Source organism: Callorhinus ursinus, unplaced genomic scaffold (assembly GCF_003265705.2).
Source record: "Callorhinus ursinus isolate GAN/ISIS: 27379988/994484 unplaced genomic scaffold, GSC_fseal_2.0 scaffold47, whole genome shotgun sequence".
NCBI lineage: Eukaryota > Metazoa > Chordata > Mammalia > Carnivora > Otariidae > Callorhinus > Callorhinus ursinus.
Genome location: NW_027397109.1, coordinates 6758337 through 6780640, shown reverse-complemented (window position 1 = coordinate 6780640; position 22304 = coordinate 6758337). Strand labels below are relative to the sequence as shown.

General features: G+C 49.2%; 1 protein-coding gene across 2 annotated transcripts in view; it reads left to right on the top strand.

The window, feature by feature from the left end:
* PCSK6 (proprotein convertase subtilisin/kexin type 6) overlaps positions 1 to 22304 on the top strand; it is a 185610-nt gene that overhangs the window by 117079 nt on the left and 46227 nt on the right. For both annotated transcript variants that reach the window (XM_073882509.1, XM_073882508.1), the window contains exons 12-13: positions 9921 to 10109; positions 13624 to 13760. In XM_073882509.1, the coding sequence (XP_073738610.1) occupies positions 9921 to 10109; positions 13624 to 13760 (326 nt within the window). The remainder of the gene's footprint in view (positions 1 to 9920; positions 10110 to 13623; positions 13761 to 22304) is intronic.

The following is a 22304-nucleotide window of genomic DNA, read 5'->3' as shown; positions in this document are numbered from 1 at the left end:
TATAGACCGCCCCATAGTAGGGAGTCAGATGCCCCATAGTCCCTCGTACCGGAAATTCTTACCCAGAATATTTAGCATAGCTGGCCAGACTGGCGATCAGGCCTGCCCAGGAGGGTGAAGTGGGCAGCAGTGATGAGTGTCCTCTTTTTCAGGTGGGAGCCCTAGCTCCAGCCCAGCCCTACCTGTCCCAAGAGCCCCCAGTGTGATTCCATCAGCTGTGAACAAGAGAGGCGGCATCTGCCCCTTCCCTGATGCAGAAGGGGGTTTATTATCCAAAGTGCAGAGTACTTCTCCTCTGTGTCATTTGAATCTGGACTTTCATAGCCTTCTTGAGGTTTAAGCACCGGGATTTTTTAACAAGCCTTGAGCGGTGTGCTGTAGGACCCTGGTTTCTCCTTTTTCCACAGTTAGGACACTCCCAGCATTGCCCTTTGTAGTGAGTTGTTCTAAATCAGACACATTTGTTCATTGAGATTTTTGTTAAAAAACAAAGAACGGCTGCAAAGTAAATCAGATAGCAAGAACCCTACTCCATTAGGAGAGGAAATCAGATTCTTCTTCTGAGTTCTGCCATTGCCGCTATACTTTTTAAGAAGGAGAATGGTGTTTCTCTAGGCCTCAATATCTGATAAAGAATGGAATACTTTTTTTTTCTTCCTAGCTGTAACTATTTATTACCTTTGGGAAAATGTGTGTTTGGAAAAAGAAACGTTGGAGTGATTAAAAGTGACCCTTGCTTTATCAGCAAATGCAGCTCCCTCCCTTTGATACTGCCTCCTTTTTGAAAGCATCTACCTCTTATAATAATGTTCTTTTGCCATGCAATGTTGAGAAAAATGTTTCTCGCTGCCACCTGGCCCTGCGGTAGGAATTCAGAAAGTGTTTGTTGCATGAGTAGCCAGGAATGGCGCTTTTGAAAAACTACATTTACATCCTGCTGCTAATTGTGAAGGCTGACGGCTGGGTGAGGCCTCCTGGGCCTGACAGGCTGGTAGGCAGGCAGCAGATCTCCATCTTGACATTTTCAAGCATCATCTTCTCCGGGGAGCCTTAGCCTGTCATTTCAGAAGAAAGTGGGAGGTTCTCTGAGATCAAGAAGGCCCTTTGCTTTCTTTTGTTTTGCGTGTCGGAAAATGCCCGGCACATGGAGAATCAGACTCCAGGTAAGGTGATGCTGGGCTTCTGGGAGCTAGGTCCTGCCCCGTGAGGCCGCCACGTCCAGGCCCGCCTCCCTTCCACTGGTCTCCCCGTCAGGGCGGCTCCTGAATGAAGCATTCTTTTCCTCCCAGAAATAGTTTTAAGATGGTAGAGTGGTGCCTAGGTGGCGAAGGGTGGTTTTTATTTTTATTTTATTTTGTTTTTTAAGTGAAAGCACACTGAGTCTAGACAGCTGAGGCAACTGGCCGTAACATACAGTATGACATTGTTCCTGTCCTTGGAGGGAAGAAAGGACTCTGCAAATTCCAACAGAGGGGATGAATCAGACTTCTGTTTCAGAAGAAAAGTTATCTTTACATTTAGCGGTTTGAGGCTCTTTCTAGAATATTCAGCCAGCCTGCTGTCCCAAAGCACTTGCTTCACTGCACGCTCGATTGTTCCCAAGGACGTAAGGGCCTCCAGATGGAGAAAGAGAGGGAGATGGGGGGATTGAGAGAGACAGAGACAGAGAGAGAGAGCCTCTTTATGTGGCCATCCCGTGTGTACCTGTGTGTAACATATGTGATACATTTACCTTTTCCCTCTTGGGGAGCAGAGAAGGGCCACCCTGGCGTGATGAAGGTCAGGGAACTGTGTTCATGGAGCATCAAGGATGGACGTCCTAGAGGAGCTCGTGTCCACACCTGCTGTTTCTACAGTAATGTCCTACGGGGTGCTGAGTCAGAGGACCTGGGTGTTGGTGGTCACATGCCAGGGCAGGAACGAAGAGTAGTGATCTCTCCATCTTCTCCTGCCCTTCAGCCCCGATCTGGCCTTCTGCTCCTGGCACAGGTCACGGCTCAGGGAGATAGTCCTCACGGCCACTGCAGGAGGAATCCACGGGCCACCCTCTCTGCAGAGCCCCCCTGCTGCCCCAACCTGTGCTCAGACACGAGCGTGGCACCCACTGGGCCCCAAATGACCACCCAGTCCCCGTTGGTGTTCCTCTGTTGGACCGTCCTGTCTGATGCCACCTCTACCCCGAGTCACACTCAGGCTAAAATGGGGCAAAAAGGCCGACAGCACAGGAAAGACCACAGTGGAGGGAAGCTGGGCTGCCGCTGCAGACAGACAAGAAGAGCCCCATCAGGAAACAGGTGTGACTGATTCTCTTTAAAGAGAAGCCATACAGGGACCCCAAGCAATAGGTCAGCATTTCTAGTCCAGACGCTCTACATCTAAGGACTGTGGGGTTTGCAGTTTAGCCGGTCTGTGTCTAGATCCTCCTCCTGAGAGAGAACTAGAAGTCCCTTGGAGCCTGGAGAAGGTCAGGGAGCCTGCCTGGAGAAGCGGGGAGAGAGGGACCAGAGGGGTGGGGGTGGTGAGGAACGAGAGGGGCCAGGCCCCCTTCTCCAAGGTGCAGCCAGATCTCGCTGAGCCATCTCTTCACGGCCTGTCACCCCCTGACCCCAAAACAGAGGCCATGGAGTCTCGCCCAGCTCTCTGGCACCCACCGTGCATCATAGGCACTGTCCGTGAATGCTAAATCTTAATGCAACAGCAAGGGGGAGATCACTGCAGCTTGGCAGGTAACTCTTGCAAAAGAGAATGCCTTGTAACATTCCAGGGCTGTAGGAGAGATCCTTGCCCAGTCTTGGGCACAAATGGATTTCAGTCTACTTAGAACTTTTCTATTGCCTGTGCCAAATTATTTACATCTGTGTGTCAGAGTAAGATAAAATTGATACTTTTAGAACCTTTCTAAAAGTGAAAAAGAAAATCAACATCAGTATCATTCCTATGAATGAAAAAAAAAAAAAGGCCCAGTTATTAAATATCTTCGTTGACCCTTAGGATGTTTCTAGCCGTCACTTCCCTTGTGTCTTTAAAAATCCAGGCTCCCATGAAAGATTTTCTTTTTTCTTTTTTTAAAGATTTTATTTATTTATTTGAGAGATAGAGAGCATGAGACAGGGGAGGGTCAGAGGGAGAAGCAGACTCCCTGCTGAGCAGGGAGCATGATGCAGGACTCGATCCCGGAACTCCAGGATCATGACCTGAGCCGAAGGCGGTCGCTTAACCAACTGAGCCACCCAGGTGCCCTTCCCATGAGACATTTTCTGACATCCCGGACTCTCTACTCCCTGCTGGAAAGACAGCAACAACAGCAGTCTCTTCAAGCAGTAAGACCTTATCTAGTTCTCTTCAGTTTTCGTAGGTTTTGGAAGGTTACCATCCAGAGTTTACAGTTTAGTGTGGTTGGTCTTTCATTTAAAGAACTCACACAACCCCATGGGGCGCCTGGGTGGCTCAGTTGGTTAAGCGACTGCCTTCGGCTCGGGTCATGATCCTGGAGTCCCGGGATCGAGTCCCGCATCGGGCTCCCTGCTCAGCGGGGAGTCTGCTTCTCCCTCTGACCCTCTTCCCTCTTGTGCTTTCTATCTCTCATTCTCTCTCTCTCTCAAATAAATAAGTAAAATCTTTAAAAAAAAAATAAATAAAGAACTCACACAACCCCAAAATATACTTTGGTCCTGAAGGCTCTGAATGTTAAGAATCATCTGTAGGCCAGACCATATATTTATAGATGTTCAAGAATTAACTATGGATTAACCACGTTAATTTCGTTAAACCAGACCACATGCGGTGGTCACTTTATAACAACTCTACTTATAAATACATAGGTAAGCATAATGGATAATGACTATCAGATACTTACTATGAGCCAGACATTGTTCTCAGCACTTTCTGTGTACTCATACATTCAAAACACCCACCAAGGGTGTGAAGTTTGGGAACTATTTTTTTCCCCCATTTATATATTGAAGAAACTGAAGAGTCGAGGAGTAGCCTGGGGCTGGGCAGTGGCAGGGCTGAGCTGCTACCCCAGGCTGTCTGTCTCCGGAGCCCACCTTGCCTCCCCTGGGAAGGGACACATCACGGGAACTCAGGCAGGACCCAACCAAGTGGAGTGTGACCTGCACATTCTCCAGGAGACACTTTCCCTGTCTTCTGTCTGCATCCCCAGCCGGCTGGGCACACTGGCCCCGAGGACAGGAAATCACCTTGACTCTGGCTACTTGGATACTTGGAGGTTCCTCCAGCCCTGACCAGCTGCCAGCACCCCAGAGGCCTGGCCCAGGTGTCTTGTCTGCAGCAGCTTAGCTAGGCAAGCGGGCAAGGCCACATGGCTCCTGTGTCCCGATAGGGAATACCTGTGTGGCTGGGACCCATAAGGGCCCAACTTCACACAGCCTAGTTTAGCTAATCTTTTTTAAAACCTAAAACTCCCTCTTACCTTTGGGCTCGGTCTGCACTGTACAGGTTGCCCCCACATCCCACCCGGCAACTCTCTCCAGGACATCTCACGGTGTGTACTCCTGGGTACCATAGGAGGGAGGCCCTTGCTTCTGGCTTCTTCCACCGTGTCATTCTTATGCAGGGCATGGCTGGGTGTCCTAAGAAAACTCGTGCTCTGCTGTCCTGCCCTGGGGGGGGTGACCATACCTGCGTCCTGGTATTTGTCCTGCTTCCTGCCGCCCCTGGAGACACCTGGGAACGTTAGCAAGCTGCCTGTTTTCCTACAGTCCTTTTGCCCTGCCAAGCTTATTTTTTTGCCACAAACCTGTTTCCCCCAAATTATAAATGCAACTTACTTCAAAAAATTCCTATTCGAATTTGAATAATACAGCCAGTTCTCGTTATGCATGGTAGTGCTGTTCTGTGACATCACCACAAACACCGAATTTGCAAATACAGAAGCATCGCTGCTAGGGGACATCCAGGGTTAGATTCCTGCGAGCCTCCGGTCACAGCATTTTTGTCAACTGATCCATATGTAACTTTGCTTTATGTGTGTTTCGGTTTAAAAGCATTTTATTTAATATATATTAACTGATTCATTATCATTGACCATAAGGCCAATAGCACTGTAACTCATGTCTGAACAAAAGTCATCCAGCGGACGTGTTTTCTCTATAAGGCACATCTCAGCCGTCCAGCACTTAGGAAACCAGGTGGCTCCTCAGCAGTATGCTTGGGGACTATTTTAAGCAATTAAACCACCAACAAAAGAAAGGAAAATGTGAAAAACATGACATTAAAAATAGATCATAGGAAGGACACTTATTCACACTATGAGAGCTGAAACCAGAAGGCAGAGCGTCACTTTGTTTGGCCTTACCTGGGAACATGTTTACCAGGCAACTCAAATATTTTGCAGTTCTGCATATATCCACAAGTGATCACAAAAGCACCACAAGTATTGATTTAGGTGGATTTGCAAATATGGAACCGTGAATAATGAGAATTGACTGTATATCGTATTGTCTTTTTCACTCCCCATCAGATCGAATCTCAGAGCCGGGAGGGTTGTTTAGAGCCAGCTAATTTAGCTCCTTGTTTTGCACAGAAGAAAAATAAGCACTATAAATTGAAACACTGTGTATCAAAACACCTTACAACTTAATCATGAACAGCATGTCTCGAGTAATGTACTGGATTAGCCTTTTTCTTTTTAAATATTATTTCTAGCCTAAATGATGTACTGTGGTTTCATGATCGAAAGGGATTTCATCTAAGGAAAACCCTAAATGTCAGTGAATATGAATAAGAAGTATACAGAATCTATCTACCCTAGACTCTGTGACCATTCTATCAAGAATGTTCATCCTAGAACATACATCTAAGAAGTGACTCTGAAGCTTCTTACTGTCCCCATTCAGATGACTCTGTGTCCTCCAACAGACTGAATTGCTCTCATACAGCTTCATTTAACAAATCTGTCCCAATTAACCCCTCTTCACTCCACTCATTACCCTTTAGAAGGTCTGCGAAAGGGTCTCCTGGTTGACCTTCTGGGTTCTTTCCACTGTAATGGTCCTGGGCTCTGCGGCAGCCTCATCTCCCCAACACAGATACCAAATACAACAGGGGGAAAGGAACCCCTGCCTTCCGATTCTGGTGGGGGTCCCACTCGGCAGGATCTCAGAATTGTCTAATGAGGAACTGGGCTGCTCTCGCCCCCAGCCCTGCAGCTTGGGAAGGTGGCATTACCCTGCAAATGCTCTGTGCCAGAGCACAGATCTGCCCTCGTAGTTGAGCTGGAGAGAGGTCTTCAAGGTGGGAGTGCGAAATCCTGGCTTGTCGTGGGTTCCCAGGCAGGGCAGAAAGACAAGCGCAACACTGGAGGGTTTCTACCGGTAAGCTACCGGTCCCCCTCCCCCCTTGCTTTCCCTGGCCACCTGGTTTGTAGTTATCTCCCACTTCTGAAGCTTCACCTTACACCACTTTGCTTTTACAAAAGCCTTAGTACCTAGAAGAAATCGGAAGAGGATTTCTGCTTTTACCCAAAAAAGGGACAGAAAGCAAAAATAACATTGAGCATGGGTTTTGCAGCAAGCTGTGTGTGATAAAGGCAGGACGCGCCCTGAGCAGCGAGAGGGGGCCCCCCAAACTTCATCCCCAGGAACTACACTCAGCAGCTCAGCATCAAGCCGCCTGGGCTTTGAATGGTGTCTTTGAGCATCTATGCTTTATCTCGATTTATTCTGTGTCTCCGTTAGCAGGATGTGTCCTAAGGTATCAGGAAAGCCAAAGGTTAATTTTTGGGGTCTGGGAATGCTCACACAGGTTTTGTTTTGTTTTGTTTTTTTTCTGCCATATAAATGAATGGTAATTGCTTCTTTGCTTTACGCCTTTGCTCTCAGCTTGAGAAAGTTTTCATAGGAACGCTCTACTTTCAGAGAGCAGGGAAAACCCGTCCTTGAAAATATTTATCTTTGGCTCTGGATTTCACTCTGATGTCAGAAGAATCTGAGCTTTGTGATTTGGCGAGGGCCTTGGATTGAGTAGATGTGGATCTTGTTTCTACACATTTACAAGATACAAGATGCTGTTACACATTGGAGAGAGGTAGGAGGTCGAAAGAGTCATGGTCTGGAGGTACTAGGAAGTCATTGTCAAGGCTGCCTGTCGCTGGGAACCCTCCACCCCCTCAGGAGACGGGAGCTGTTTTAAGAGACTTCAGGATGAAAGAGGAACATCTGGAGTATCAGTAATTAAGTCTGAAATGTGGTTCAACAGGAAGTGACAAGTCTGTCCTCAGAGATCGGTTTAAAGTAGGGCAGTCTCCATAGTTTAAATATCACTGGGTCTGGAGGTAGGTCTTATGGGATTTTTTAACCCCTTGGGGTCCTTTAGGGTCCTAGGAGGATGGCCTTGCATACACAGACAACAATTACAGAATTTAAACACAGTGCAACATTTTTAGTTACTTTGGGAACTTGAAGATCTTTCTCAGTCAATTTTCATGGTTAAAGTACAACCTAGCCATGTTCAGGGGACAAAGATAATCCCCACACGTTGTTTAAACTAAAAAATAAACTGGTTTTGGAGTCAACTTGCATTTTCTATGAAATAACTGTAGGATGGGGAATAACTTCCTTTCTCCCCCCCCCCCCCCCCCCGTTGATGGTAAGAGTTAATCCTTACAAAGTGATGGCTTTTGATATTTGACTTCCCCTCTTCTACTTGGAGTTTCTATCTGAAAAACAGAAAAATTTCAGCTCGACTATTCTGAAACATTTTCAAGCCTCTTCCCACCCCACCCCCCCTTTTTAAAGGAAATGGAAAATCTCCTGATTTGGAATATTAGGTTATTTGTTCCAACGGGAGCAGAAATAAAATGTGGGGAAGGCTAAATGCACGTAAGGAGGGTAACAACTCACTGCCCTTGAGTGGCTGTCTGGGCTCCCCACCCTCCCCTAGAACTTGCACAAATGAGGGGGTCTGGTGCCCTGTAACTGAGCCATTTCATAAGAACTAATTGTTATAATTAGCCTTGTTCCCTGGAGGAAGGGACTCCAAGCCCACAGCTGGGGGTAATGTCTCAGCTTTGAAAATCTAATCAGGCTAGAATTTAACACCCAGAAGGAGCTGTGGACCACTTACCCCCAGCCAGCACTCCCCCCCCCCCCCCCCGCCCTGGGCCCCGGGACGGCTGCAAGGCAGCCCCTGTGCATTAGACCATCCAAGCTTTCTGACCTCAGGGGTGGCCTAGCAACTAGAGTCCCTTAGCAAGAATAAGAGTGTCAAATGCAAGAAGCTTTTAATAATCTAATGGAGTATTTAATACTCCTTGAGATTTTTTTTTTCTCCTCTCCATGTCGACACCACAAGCCACAGGGAGGTGGGCAGATGAGGGTGGGGTTGGGTTGCGGTTTCTCATACCCTGTTCCTGTTCTCTGAAATCCTGTGCCTTATCCTTAAGATTAAGGATTCCTCGATGGGATTTCAGGTCTATTTCTAGGTCAGTGATTGTTCCTCCCCATTGGCCAAAGGTGTGAGAGGGATGGGGCAGGTTTTTAAAACTTTGTGATGGCTTTTGTTTCTGCTTTAACTTGATCTTCTCTTGGGCCCAGGAAAGGTTCTGCATCTGCCACAGTGGGGGGCCTGCTGACCTGTAAACACAGACAGGAAAATGCCGGAGAAGGCAGTGAAAGAAGTCAGCATCTCTAAATCAATTTATGATGCATGCAAATCATGTTTTCAAATATTTACAGAGTCTCCGAGGGAATTACATCACTGTTTATAGCTGTTTTGGTTGTTTTTTATGACTCAGGCCCAGGAGAGCCAAGCAATGTAATTCCTGAGAGATGCTGAGCCTATGCTTCAAGGCTCCCCTCCTGAGCGGAAAGTCGAGGCAAAGTGAGCAAAGCGCTCCCCGTAATAAACTGAGCGCTGGCTGAGCAGTGGGGAATTATTAATGTGCTGCTGGGCAGTGGGAGATCTTTCCTCAGTTTGCAAGTGGTGGGGGTGAGCCACGGTGGCCCAGAATAGATGGGAGTGCCCAGCCTGGATGCAGTTACAGCCTTTGTATCTACCTCCTCCAGGGAGTGTTAGAAGATTCTGGTGGAACTAACTCGTGAGTGATTGGGACTTGATGCTTATCCTCAGATTCCATCCCATGTGGTAAAACTGCCTTGACTTTGTTAAGAGAATTGTCATCCATTCCCATCAGAGGACAGGAGAGGGAGGGGACCCCAGTCTCCAGCACAACAGTAGGGAGGAGACCAGCTCCTGTCCATCCTCCGTGACCCTGGTCCAGTCACTATGGCCTTGACCGGTGCATTTAGCACAAGAGCCCAGCTCTGGCCCCGGATACCTTGTCGATCTCCTCTTCCTCGGTATCTTGAACACAAGTATGGATCCACACCAGCATCCTTGCAGGACAGTGTGGCACAGAGGTGGAGGCAGTGAACTTGACCTCATATCCCAGCTCTGCTTCTCAGTAGCTGTGTGTGACCTCTTTCTGGATGTAATAGATTAATCCTTGTAAATTCTCAGACTAATGCTACATCTAGTGCCCAGCACGCAGTCCGCTCAGGAAATGTTTGCTGTTATTATTCAGCATTGTGACTTATATTATCAAGGCCAGTCTTTTAAACAAAGTAGTCGGGTTTGAAGTTTGAAAGCCTTGCTGACCCCAAGCAGTTGAGGCAATGAGCTGATCAAAGGCTACTTAGAGAGAAGCCTGCTCCTGGGCACTGAGGGGGCTGATCACTGGGTATGTTAGCTGAGTCTGTATGCGAAGCCATTCTTTAAATCTCTAAGCAAGTTCCAGAACAGCAAACATCTTCTGGCTGGCAAGGTAGCTCCAGTGGGAGCATCCAAGAGGGGCTGGTGCTGTCCCTGGGGGTCCCTGGGAGGGCCTGAATCCACTGCCCCCTTGCGAGACCTGGAGCCTCTGGTGTGGAGACCTGAGCCCCTTCCTCCTCTTCCAGGAGCATCCCCGTGGTGCAGACTCTTCGGACCACCGCCCTGACCACTGCCTGTGCTGACCACTCAGACCAGCGCGTGGGCTACCTGGAGCACGTGATGGCTCGCATCTCTATTTCCCACCCTCGCCGGGGAGACCTCCAGATCCACCTCATTTCTCCCTCAGGAACCAAGTCTCAACTGTTGGCCAAGAGGTAAGGCCAGGATGGCCTAGCGGGGCTGGGGCGGGGGCTGGGGCTTAACAGGAGGGCCCATCCAACCCGAGGTCACAGCATCCCTGCGGGGCACCCAGGCGGGTTGGTTCTTCCTTCCAGCAGCTTCCTCTTGGTGACATTCACATGTACCATCCCACCCTCCCCCAACCTGAAACCTGGCCCTCAACACCGTCCTGGAAAACTTTCGTTGCCAGGCAGGAGTGACAAGGGTTTGTGGTTGCTTTGTTTAACGGAGGGATTTATGGAATCCTGGCTATGACTTAATTGCTCTTAGAAGTGCGCTGAAGGTCATTTTTCTCATATTCATTCGGCGTCTGAAGTGAGAACACGTATCAGAGGAGGACTGCCTTGCCTCCCGAAGCTTCGGCACGGTCATCCAGTTGTACGTTGTACGTAGCGCTGTTGAACTTGTGTGGGCAGGAGGCTCCGCTCTGCAGGAGACGTGGCTTGCATGGGGCGCCCGGAGGCTGCTCTGGGGCAGGATTGTCATGCATGTGCCTGAAAGGGTCCCTGTTTAGCTGAAGTCCCGAGAAACAGGCTCTGAATTCTGGGGTTTCACATACAGTTCATGGAAAGTCATGGAGCCACTTCTTCCACAAGGTCAGAAACAAGGAGAAGTGCTTTAATGCATTTGTGTCACTAGCAGGTCACTGGTGTGAAGGGATTTGTGGGAGCTGAGGGGAGGCGGAGAGGGATTGGGGCTTTCTTTTCGGCTCCCTTAGCTGAGAGGCAGAGGGAACAGAGAGGTTTCAGGACAAGTGAGCATTTCTGGCTTCTCTTGAAAAAGAACTGGCAACCGAACTGTGTCCCCCGCCACCTCAGGAGGTACCCTGAGGGTACCTGACGGGGACGGCCCGTCCCCGTCCCCTGGGCTGTGGCCCCACTCCCTGCTTGCCCGCACTGGGCCCGCTTGCCTCAGTTGGGTTACCTGCCTGGGGCGGCAGCCAGAGTTGGGCTGTAGGGTTCAGAATTGGGGGTCGCGAGAATGCCTCTGTTCGGGACCGGGCAGGAGTTGCCCTTTTTCTTAGTCCCCTTCCATCCCACCCCTACTTGGCAGAAGACAGACGGACTGGCCTGCTGCACGGACAGGCAGATGCCAGCCTTTGTGTGATGGGGCGGGGAGCTGTGCCCTGCCCTCCATACCTCACTGCAGAGGGGGCTGACAGGCAGCGGCCAGCAGGCCAGCACTGAGTTTGTGGTCGGTGCCCTGGAACCAGCCTTGAGACCAGATCCTGGCTGCGTGGGTTCCCAGGGCTTGGCCATCCGGCTCAGGCCCCACCAGGTTAGGTTCCACCCTCGTAGCCCAAGAGCCACAGGGGGCATTTTTCCCCACTGGGGGTAGGCCGGGGCCATCCTCTGCCCAGAGGAGACAAGCAAGGCCGTGAGCAGCCTGAGAGTACCAGCTGGTCAGCCACAGCATTGTGCTCTTTTGCAACCAGAGTTGCAAATTACTATTACTGGGACTTTGAGAGATTCCGTGGAAAAGTCCAGATTTCTAGCATTCCTTGGAAGATCAGAAGTCCTCTGCTGTAGGCTCTCGTTCCCCCTGCGAACTCCAGACTGGAGCTGGGCAGATGGGCGGGTCGGCTTCAGGCACCCAAGGCCAGGCAAGGCTCCGCTTCTCTGGGCTCCCGCGAGGTCACCTCCCTGGAGCCCCGTTTGCTGCAGGCTGGACACAAGGAGGCATCCAAGGTGGTGAGCCCTGACTTCGGGGCAGGAGCTGGGTACAGGCACCAGAGAGTGACCTGGGTTGACCGAGAGTCACCGTGAGGCTTAGAGGTTGGGGCGGCTGTGACCTGCAAGGACCAGGACCAAAGATGGGCTTTGGAGCCCAGAGGCTCGAGCTGCTTCTAACCCTGCTCCTTCACTTCCCAGTGGGGAGCCAGCCATTTCTCCCCTCTTTACTCCTAACCTCCGGAAATGTCACTTCACTCCTGTTGCAGGCAGGATTGCTATAAGAACTGGATATGATGATGCAGAAGAAAATGCCTGGCATGGGCAGCTGGCTTCCCGTCCTGTCCAGCTTCCATCCATCTACCTGACCTGGAAGAACTTTCCAGGCTCCCCCGCACCCCGGGCATTCCCCCCTCACTGGCTTGCTTGCCCTCTGGTTTTCCTACCTCCATCCTGCTCAGGCCCAGCGTGAACCGCTCAGATGAGAGAGAGTGGGTCCTTCCAAGTTCGTTGGGTTCACGACGACCCGTTTGCTGTTCCTGTGCCATCAAGCACATTAAACCTGCCTTGCGGCCACTTGGCAGTCTTCTGCATCTTGGGACTTTGTTTTTTTTCCAAGGGACAGATTGTGATTATGTCAAGAGTGTGTATTTGGGGATCTATTACCTTCTCCTTTCCTTCACATCTCGCTCAATTTGGCCGCTTTTTCAGGTTGCAATATTTTTTTCACAATGAGTTAAGTGGACATTCGTTAAGTCTTTCAGCCCTTAAAGGACAGTTTGTCTTTGTTCTGTCCTGAGTGTGTTGCGTTTGGCTTGGCATCTTGTGTGAAAATCAGCCTTGACCTTTGCAGTTTCTTAGCAGAAAGGACAGGGTGTGCCCCTTCCCCTCACTCTTCTCCATGCAGGGAACGTTCTCTCTATAAGCATGTTTATAGGTTCGTTGGATGTTCAGAGAACACCCAAATCAGGACTCCAATCTTACATCACGCAAAACATGCATCTGAACTTCTGACGAGCAATAAAGAGCCCTTGGATTAAGACCCTCTTCCAAGAGATGCCAAGTTAGATGGGGAAGGAAGGGGAAGGGAGAAGAACTGGAGATTGTTCACGGGATATTGGAAGAAAGAGGGCGCCCATGAGTTGCTTCCTGTTTCCTGCTCAAGTCAAACAAGAGAAAATGGTTCTGGGCTCAAGTCCCAGTCTGGGAAGACCTTGGGGTATGGAGGCTCATCAGAACCCCGAGGGGGAGGCTGGCTGAGGGGAGGGAGCTCCTGCGCCAACCCCACGCTGCACCCAGGGGTGCCTCCCGCACACACTGGAAAACAACCAGACCCCTTAGTTATGTCATCTCCCCCAAATGCACCTGTTGAAACTCCATTAAGCTCGGCCGGTCACTGGCTGTTGGACCGGCCACTAATCACGACACTTGAGATCTCTTGGTCTATCAATGAGGATGGCAGGAGGGAGACCATCACTGGCTAAGTCCCTGTTGGGCAACAGTGAGTCCTGCCAGCCTGCCTGCCTCTCAGAATATTTGGGGGACCCAATGGAATAATGGAGGGGAAACTGTTGGCCAGGGCTGGGTCATCATGCAAGGGTTTGAAAGCAGTTACCTGCCTTTACCTCAGCTGAGGGCCAGACCTCTTTTTCTTCCGTTCTCAAAGCTGCTGCCCTTGGGGTGCTGTTCAGAGGGATGATCGTACCCATCACCCAGGGAGTAATTCCGAGGCGGGAGACAGCCCTCCTCAGACCTGGCCCCCTCCCCACCACTCCTTTCCTGACCCTTTTGTGTTCTCATCCTGAGTCTCCAATTGCAGATTGCTGGATCATTCCAATGAAGGGTTTACAAACTGGGAATTCATGACTGTGCACTGCTGGGGAGAAAAGGCTGAGGGGGAATGGACCTTGGAAATCCAAGACATGCCGTCCCAGGTCCGCAACCCAGAGAAGCAAGGTCAGTAGCTCAAAGAAATTTCACACTCCACTTCGTATCTCAACCCTTTGTCAACTCCAGACTTTTATTTAACTGTAATGTCTCTGGTAAGTCTTTTTTTTTTTTTTTAATGGAGGTACAATTCACCACGGAAATCCTTTTTATTTAAAGTGTGTAACTAACTGGCCTTCAGAACATTCACAGCGTTGTAAAATAGTCACCACTTACCTAAATCCAGAACTTTGTCATCACTCCAAAGAGATGCCCCATACCCGTGAATCAGACTATCCCCACTCTCCCAGCCCCCAGCAACCCCTAATCAACTCTCTGTCTCTATGGATTTGCCTCTTCCGGACATTTCACGTAAGCGGAATCACACAATATGTCGCCTTTCGCAACTGGTTCTTCCAGTTAGCATAATGGTTTCAAGGCTCATCCATGTTGTGGTATGTTTCCATGCTTCATTCCCTTTCCCGACTAAATACGATTTAAGTGTATGTATATGATTGTGTATATAATATTTGGTTTATCCTTTCATGAGTTGATGGACAGTTGGGTTGTTTCTACTTAATGGCTATTATGAATCATGCTGCTTTGAACATCCAACTGGGTGTACGTCTTCAGTTCTCTTGGTTGTATACCTGTGAATGGAATGGCTGGGTTGTATGGTAATGCTATGTTTGACTGGTTGAAGGACCGTCCAACTGTTCTCCACAGTGGCTGTGTACCATTTTACCTTCCTACCAGCACGATACGAAGATTTTAGTTTCTCTCCATCGTCATCGACACTTGTTTTGTTATTTTCATTTCCTTCTCATTATAACCATCCTAGTGGGTGTGAAGTATATCTCATTGGGGTTTTGATTTGCACTAATTTTCCTAATGACTAATAATGCTGAGCATCTTTTCGTGGGCTTATTGGACATTTTTACATCTTCTTTGGGGAAATGTCTATTCAGATCTTTTGCCTGTTTTAAAAACTGGGTTGTTTGTCTTTTATTATTGGGTTGTAAGTGTTCTTTAAATATTCTGGATACTAGATCCTAATCAGATACCCGATTTGCTAATTTTCCCTCCCATTCTGTGGGTTGTTCTTTCACTTTATTGATTATGCCCTTTGATGCACCAAAGTTTTCAATTTTAATGAAATTCAGTTTTTTTTCTTTTATAAGCTTGTGCTTTTAGTGTCATATTTAAGGAACTATCGCCTGATCTAAGGGCAAGATTAAAATCTATATTCTTCTAAGAGTTTTATAGTTTTAACTCTTACATTTAGGACTTTGATCCATTTTGAATCAATTTTCTATATACTGAGAAGTAAAGGTGCATATTCATTCTTTTGTATATGGCTATTCAGTTGCCCCAGCACCATATGTTTTAAAAAACCGTTCTGGCCTCCATTGGATGATTTGGGCACCCTTGTTGAAAATTAATCGGCCATAGATGTATGAGTTTATTTCTGGACTCTTGGGTCTATCCCGCTGGTCTGTTCACCTGTCCCTAGGGCAGTACCACACTGTTTTGATTACCATAGCTTTTGTAGCAAGTTTCAAAATTGGGAGCTATGAGTTCTCCAGCTTTGTTCTTCTGTTTCAAGATGGTTTTGGCGACTCTGGATCCCTTGCAATTTCATACAAATTATAGGATCATCTTGTTGATTTCTTGTGGGGGTGGGGGAGTAGTTGGAATTTTGATAGAGATTTCACTGAATCTAGTTCAATTTGGGGAATATGGCCATCTTAACATTATTGAGTTTTCCAATCCATGGATATGAATGTCTTTTCCTTTATTTTGATCTTCTTTCATTTCTTTCAGCATTATTTTGTGGTTTTCGGTCCACACACTTCGTACGTCCTTGGTGACATTTGCTTCTAAGTATTTTGTTCTCTCTGATGCTACTGTAAACGGAAGGGTTTTCTTAATTTTGCCTCTGGATTCTTTTTCCCCCCCTCTGGGAAGGTAGCCTTTCATCACTCTCTTTTTGGTTCATAACCATTTCTTGAAGCAATCTTTATTGAATCCCTACTTTGGGCCAGGCACTGCGGGAGGTGATGGGGCTACACCAGGAGAGAAAATGAGAATAATCATTACGTCTTCTGCTGTGGTCACTGAGAGCGGTCTCTGATGTCTTCCTATCTCTCTCTGTCGGATTCGGACTCATAGTGAAGGGCAGGAACTAGGCTCCAGTCTTGCTTCTCTGTGGAGACCTTTCTCTGCGGTTTGCTTTCATTTTTCTGTTGTTCCCAGGGGCCTACTTCTTGATCACCCTAGAAACTTCTCCTGCTCTTGTCCTTTTCTGAATTTTTCATGAAGCATAGTTTTGGGGGATTTTTTTTTAATCAAGGAGAAGAAAAGAGCATTGACTTGCCTTATGTAGAAAATTGACTTAAATGATCAAGTCATCTGTAAGGTTCCCCTGCCTCCCCCCCAAAAAAATCACTTTCTTTCTTCCTTTAGGATAATAAATGACCGTCTTGAAAAGACATTACTGTAACAAACTCTAAAAATACAAAAATGCAAAATTTTAGATCACCTGGAATTCACATATTTTAAAAGTAGAAACTCCTGAATTCTTTTAAAAGCCCGGGAGTGCCCTGGCCTGCTGTTAAAAGTTAAGGATTAACGTCTCCTGCCACCTGCATCCTCAAGCATTCCCCCGCAGACTTCCCCTGCCCGTCAACACCGCCCCTTGCCCTGGGGGCCAGCACGACTGAGACTGGCGACCGCACCCACACAGATACATGCATCTGTGGGGCTGTGTGTTCAGACGGCACAACTTGTCTGTCCAAAGCCCATGTCTGTAGCGGGGAAGAACATGCACACTGTTGTGATTCTGGTAGATATTTATGTATACCTCTAAGAACTTTGCAAGTCAGGTCTGGGCCTTGGTGTCTTTGGCTGGCTGGGAAACAGATCTGAGCAAGATGCTCTCTGAAATCTAAGAGAGGAAGTGCCTCTCTCCAAGGCTGTGGCCCATGTGGCTCATCCACATCCTGGAGGGGATCTTGCTGGCCTGAGGTTACCCTTTCCCCATCTCTAGCCTGCCCACATGTCACTCCTCTTCCAGACACGCTGGAGCTGTCCTTCTCCTGCAGGGGTGGGGTGGGTGTTGAGATCGCAGGCACCTAGGAGATCCCAGACCCCCGGACCAGCACTTCCCGTGGCTGGGTGTATCAACATGCAGGTGCTGATGGGGTGTGTTGAGTGGTACCCCAGATCCTGCAAGACCAGATGGTGCCGGGCTTTGTAGGCCATCGCAAGGATTGGTGGGAAACCACTGGGGGATTTTAAGCAGAGGAGAGAGATGCCCTGAACTTCTGGGTTAACAGGCTCCCTCTGACAGCTTGGTTATACTACCCTCAAGTGTGGTTGGAGGTGGGGAGAGGCAAGGAGGCCAGTGAAGAGGTCATCACAATAGGAGAGAAGGTGACTCAGACCAGGGTGGTAGCAGTAGAGATATTCAAAGCAGTCAGATTCCAAAAGCAGTGTTGAGAGGATGTGCTGACATCAGATGTGGGCTATGAGAGAAAAGAGGAGGCGTCGATGACTCCAGAAGTTTTGTTCTGTGCAGTGTATGAATAGACTTAACAGTTTCCCGGATGTGCAACATTGCAAGAGAGGGGGCGCCGGAGAGAAGATCAGGAGCTCAGTTTGGGGTGGGGGGTTACCTGTGACAAATCCAGGTTCAGATGTGTACCTGGCCATCAGGGCGGAGGTCCAGGCTGGAAATACACGTTTAAGTGTTATCAGCAAGTAGCTGGTAGTGAAAGCCACAGTGTGGACAAGCTCTCCCAAGGGGCGAGTGGGGATACCCTGGAGTCCTCCAGGGGTGAGCACTGGGAGGAGATCTATTTACGCCATGATGATTCTCACAAGTGCAGGTACCAAGCTTGGGGGTTGCCATGGTACCCAGCAGAGACTCATATGCTGCGCGCCTCCCCACACCCCTTCCCACCTCCTCAGCTCCCTGGCTCCTGCCCTCATCTTCCACGCTCATCTCTAGAACTTTGTCTTCTGGCTCCTGCCAGGTTCCCAGCACCTCTGCTGTGCAGGTCATCACAGGTGTGCAGTGGTCATTTTGGTGAATGAATGAGTCCAGCTGGAGCGTTCTGTGATCGCCACATTTTCAGCTGCTCTCAGTACTACAGCTGAACGCCGGCTTAGCAATGCAAGGGTTACCTCCCAAGGGGGGGCCCCCCCCCCCGCATGAAGTCCCGACACAGGCCAATGTCCATCCTTGGGCCTGATAAGAACCTGGGTCTTTGGCTGGGTGAGACAGGACCAGAAGAAGCTCTTCTAGCTCTGACCTTCGGTGGTTTATTGGAATTTGGGGGACCGGGACACACTGTCACAGAGAGTCTGCATGTTCCTATGGCTGTTCCTACGGCGGTTCATTTGCACGAGATTTACCCCGTAGAGAGGTGCCGCTCCCCAGCCGGCCTTTGCAGAAACAAGTGCAGGCAAGCGGCCTCACCACTGCTGTTTACTTCAAGCCCTTCTTTCTGTGCACAAGCAGGATGGGTGCCTCTCTCTGGGCTGCACGCTCATCACACCCAGGCATTAGCGCTTCCTCCCTCTGCAAGAGGTGGACTTGGTCTTGGTTCCAGCAGCATCTCTCCAGGGTGAAGGGAGGGAGAGGGGAAAAAAAAAAAGGAGTGAGAATGAGCTTTCAACCAGTCTGCCTTTCACAGCAGGGCTATCTGCAACGCTGACACGTTCGGGTCTGTCTGGCCGTGTCTGTTGCTGACCTCAGCCACAGAAGGCGATGCCAGTTGACCAGTTTCCCACTGAGTCCAGCATTCTGGGGCCCAGGAGAAAGGTGGGCCTGGGAGCTGCCTGTCAGTGTTGTCGGTGCCCAGGGCATGATCGGTCCCAGAGCACGTCTTTCTGTCCCTGGTTGTCGGGTCAGGGAGGCCTCTCGGTACCAGGTCACTGCCGGCTTAGTGCCAAGAATAATGCAGCAAATACAAAGACAGGCTGACCAGAAAGAGCAGGGCTGTTCCCATTTCTCTACACTGCTTCTGGGACCCTGTTTTGGGGGCGAGGTGCTGGTTCCTTTGTGGTTCATTTCAATATCCTTCAAATCTCTGCAACTCACTTAATTGCTTAAACAAACCAACCAACCACCAACACCGCTCCAATGGAGTGCTCTGGAATAGTACTTTAAAATCTCAGTTAAGACCAGGGTTTATTAAGTAACTGAGTCTTCTGAATATGCCAGCTCAAACAATCCTCACCTCCTGTCAGACTGAACTTGATTTATGTCATTCACTTTAAAACTATTCTTTGAAAACTGTGTAGCAGATTAGTCATTCCTGCTTCTCTTCAGTTCCTGGGCCAAGGGAAGGGTGTGTCTGCTCCCAGGATCACTCTCCTCCGGGAGACAAGCAAGGAGTGGAAAGGAGTGCGCATCCTGATTCACAGCTGTGTTGTGTTTACAAGTGGCTTTTCATTCATTCTTGCGTTCAGCACACCTTTATTGAACTCTACTGAGTGCTGGATCCCGGCACACTAGGACCTTGCCCCTCACCAGGAAGCAGGCGTGGGCCAGGGGGTGGGAGAGTGGGCTCCGCGGGGAGCTCAGCATCCAGGGTGGGCATGCAAGCCGAGCACCCCGCAGACCACCCCAGTTGCCATCCAGAGCCCACAAGGGGCCAGAGCAAAGGTCCCACCTTGCAGAACATCTTCTGGAGAAGTATGGCTGCATTTTAGAAGGTTTCCATCTAGAATGCTCAAAATTTTAAGTCTGGGTCTTTCTGAATGCAAGAAGCTTCAGTCCCCTGGGAAACATGTCAGCCTCAGTCCCCGGCATCTGGTTTGGAACAGGCCTGGGATCAGTCAGCTCCTCCTGCCTCCGCTTTTCCCAAATCTCTGATGTCTTAGTCCATTCAAACTGCTGTACCAAAGTGCTGGAGACTAGGTATATCAACAGCATAAATTCATTTCTCATAGCTCTGGAAGCAGAAGCAGGGAAGTCAGAGGTCAGACTGCCATCGTGGGCGGGTTCCGGCGAGGGCTCTCTTCCCCATTGCAGGTGGTTGCCTTTTCCTTGTCTCCTCGCATGGCAGAAGCTCAGCGAGCTAACTTTCTGGGGTCACTTTTAGTAAAACAATAGCCCCATTCACGAGGGCTCCACCCTCCGGACCTAATCACCTCCCTAAGGCCCCACCTGCTAATACCATCACATTGGGGGCAGGTTTCAACATTGTGGCGCGCGAGGCGGGGGGCGGGGGGCGGGGGTTGTTGCACCTGGTGGCTCAGTCCCTTAAGCATCTGCCTTCGGCTCAGGTCATGATCCCGCAGTCTCAGGATCCAGCCCTGCATCGGGCTCCCTGCTGAGCGGGGAGTCTGCTTCTCCCTCTGCCGCTCACCACGCTCGTGCTCTCTCTCTTGCTCTCTGTCTCTCAAATAAATAAATAAATAAAATCTTTAAAAAATAAATATATGTATGAATTTGGGGGAATACAAGCGTTCAGTCCATAATGACACCTGACCTTATTGCTGTGCCTTTTCTCCTATAAGACAAGTAACTTAGGATCGGGGCCCCACTCCCCCTCCTGCCCCCCTCACCTCAGAGCCCACGTTGGTGGTCACACCTGGGGCACAAGGCAGAGCACCACTTAAGCTAGCCCCCCTGCCCTGGTAGGTATCCTGTGTGGCCCCCTCGGGCACGGGGAAGCCCCTAGCACCTCCTTGTGACCTGGGGCTTCTGTAAGCACCCGGCTGCACATGACACTGTGGGTCCTCCCCTGCTCAGCTGGAAGTGACTTTGGCCTTGAGGGGCACCAGGAATACCTGTGCTCGGCGCGCACTCATTCATTCAGCATGCACTTACTTAGACTGCATACGGGCGACACGCCGGATCCTCTGGGCAGGTGCAGGTTGAAGCATGCTTCTTCATTCTTCGCCTCTGCACCCCACTCCGCCCTAAGGGTTCAGCTCCATGCCCTGCATGGAGAGCTTCACCAGGGCTGTGGTTCGTCCCTGTCCTGGGCTCATGCTTCCTTCACAACCACCTGAGGAGCTTGGGCACCTCCCACCCTCTTCCCCCGTGAGGGGAGTTGTGAGGCATCAACTTGAAATGGAAAATATCATCAGGCATGCTTTCCAATCCTCTCTCTGTAACCGACACCGTGTATCTTATCCCAGGGCTCCGATGGGCTTTAGTTTCACAAAGTTGGTATTCACGGAGTCATAAATAGACTGTCTCAGACAGTTGATGGCATTTTTAAAACCTCTGTGTCATTTCTCTTGAATGCAGAGAATTCACTTTTTCTCCCTGATTGAAATTTCTTTCTTTTTCCCCCTCGTCTTGCCTCTGATTCCAAAAGAGCAGCAACCCACATGGGCCAGGCTTTTCTTGGTTTCACCAGCATTTCCAGATTCCCACTGATCTGGGGGAGCAGTAAAATGTATCAAAGAGGGGAGTGGGACGATAGTCAGTGCTTCTCTATTATCCATCAGGTATTGGTGTCATTGCTAAAAGTCAGTATAGAATCAGAGCAACCCAGGGGCGCCTGGGTGGCTCAGTTGTTAAGTGTCTGCCTTTGGCTCAGGTCATGATCCCAGGGTCCTGGGATCAAGCCCCGCATCAGGCTCCATCCCAGGGTCCTGGGATCGAGCCCCACATCGAGCCCCATATCAAGCCCCGCATCGAGCCCCGTATCGGGCTCCCTGCTTGGTGGGAAGCCTGCTTCTCCCTCTCCCACTCCCCCTGCTTGTGTTCCCTCTCTCGCTGTGTCTCTCTCTGTCAAACAAATAAAATCTTAAAAAAAAAAAAAAAAAAGAATCAGAGCAACCCAGGAGCCCCTAGGATTTGCTTTAAAATACTTCAGGGGAGGGGCGCCTGGGTGGCTCCCTCAGTAGAGCATAGGACTCTTGATCTTGGGGTCAAGCCCCACATTGGGGGTAGAGCTTACCTAAAAAACAAAAAATATACCTAGGGGGAACATTTCTTCCCAAGAGGTCAAAAATGAAAGAGTGTCCTAGAGATTTAAGTTGCACAATTAAATAAAATAACAACGATAAAGTTGCCTGGGAGCAAATATATCTTAATTCCCCATTATGTGTGTGAGGAACAAAAAAGGTTCAGTATGCCATGGGAGAGCTAGCTTCTTTGTACAGTATTATAAATTTTGCTGAGTTTAAAAAATAAATACTTCAGGGGATGTGGGGTGGGGGCAGTGAGGAGGGGATAGACCGAGAAAAATGGGCAGAACGTTGGTGATTGTTGGCCCTGTGTGATGGGGACGTGGGAACTCACTGTATTGCCTTCTCTATTTTGTCTTTATTTGAAAATTTCCATCATGAAACTGGGAAACAAAAAATATACCTAGGGGGAACATTTCTTCCCAAGAGGTCAAAAATGAAAGACTGTCCTAGAAATTTAAGTTGCACAATTAAATAAAATAACAACGATAAAGTTGCCTGGGAGCAAATATATCTTAATTCCCCATTATGTATGTGAGGAACAAAAAAGGTTCAGTATGCCATGGGAGAGCTAGCTTCTTTGGACTAGGTTTTTTGGATTTTCTTTACCCTGAAATCTATCTAGGAATAAGGCAG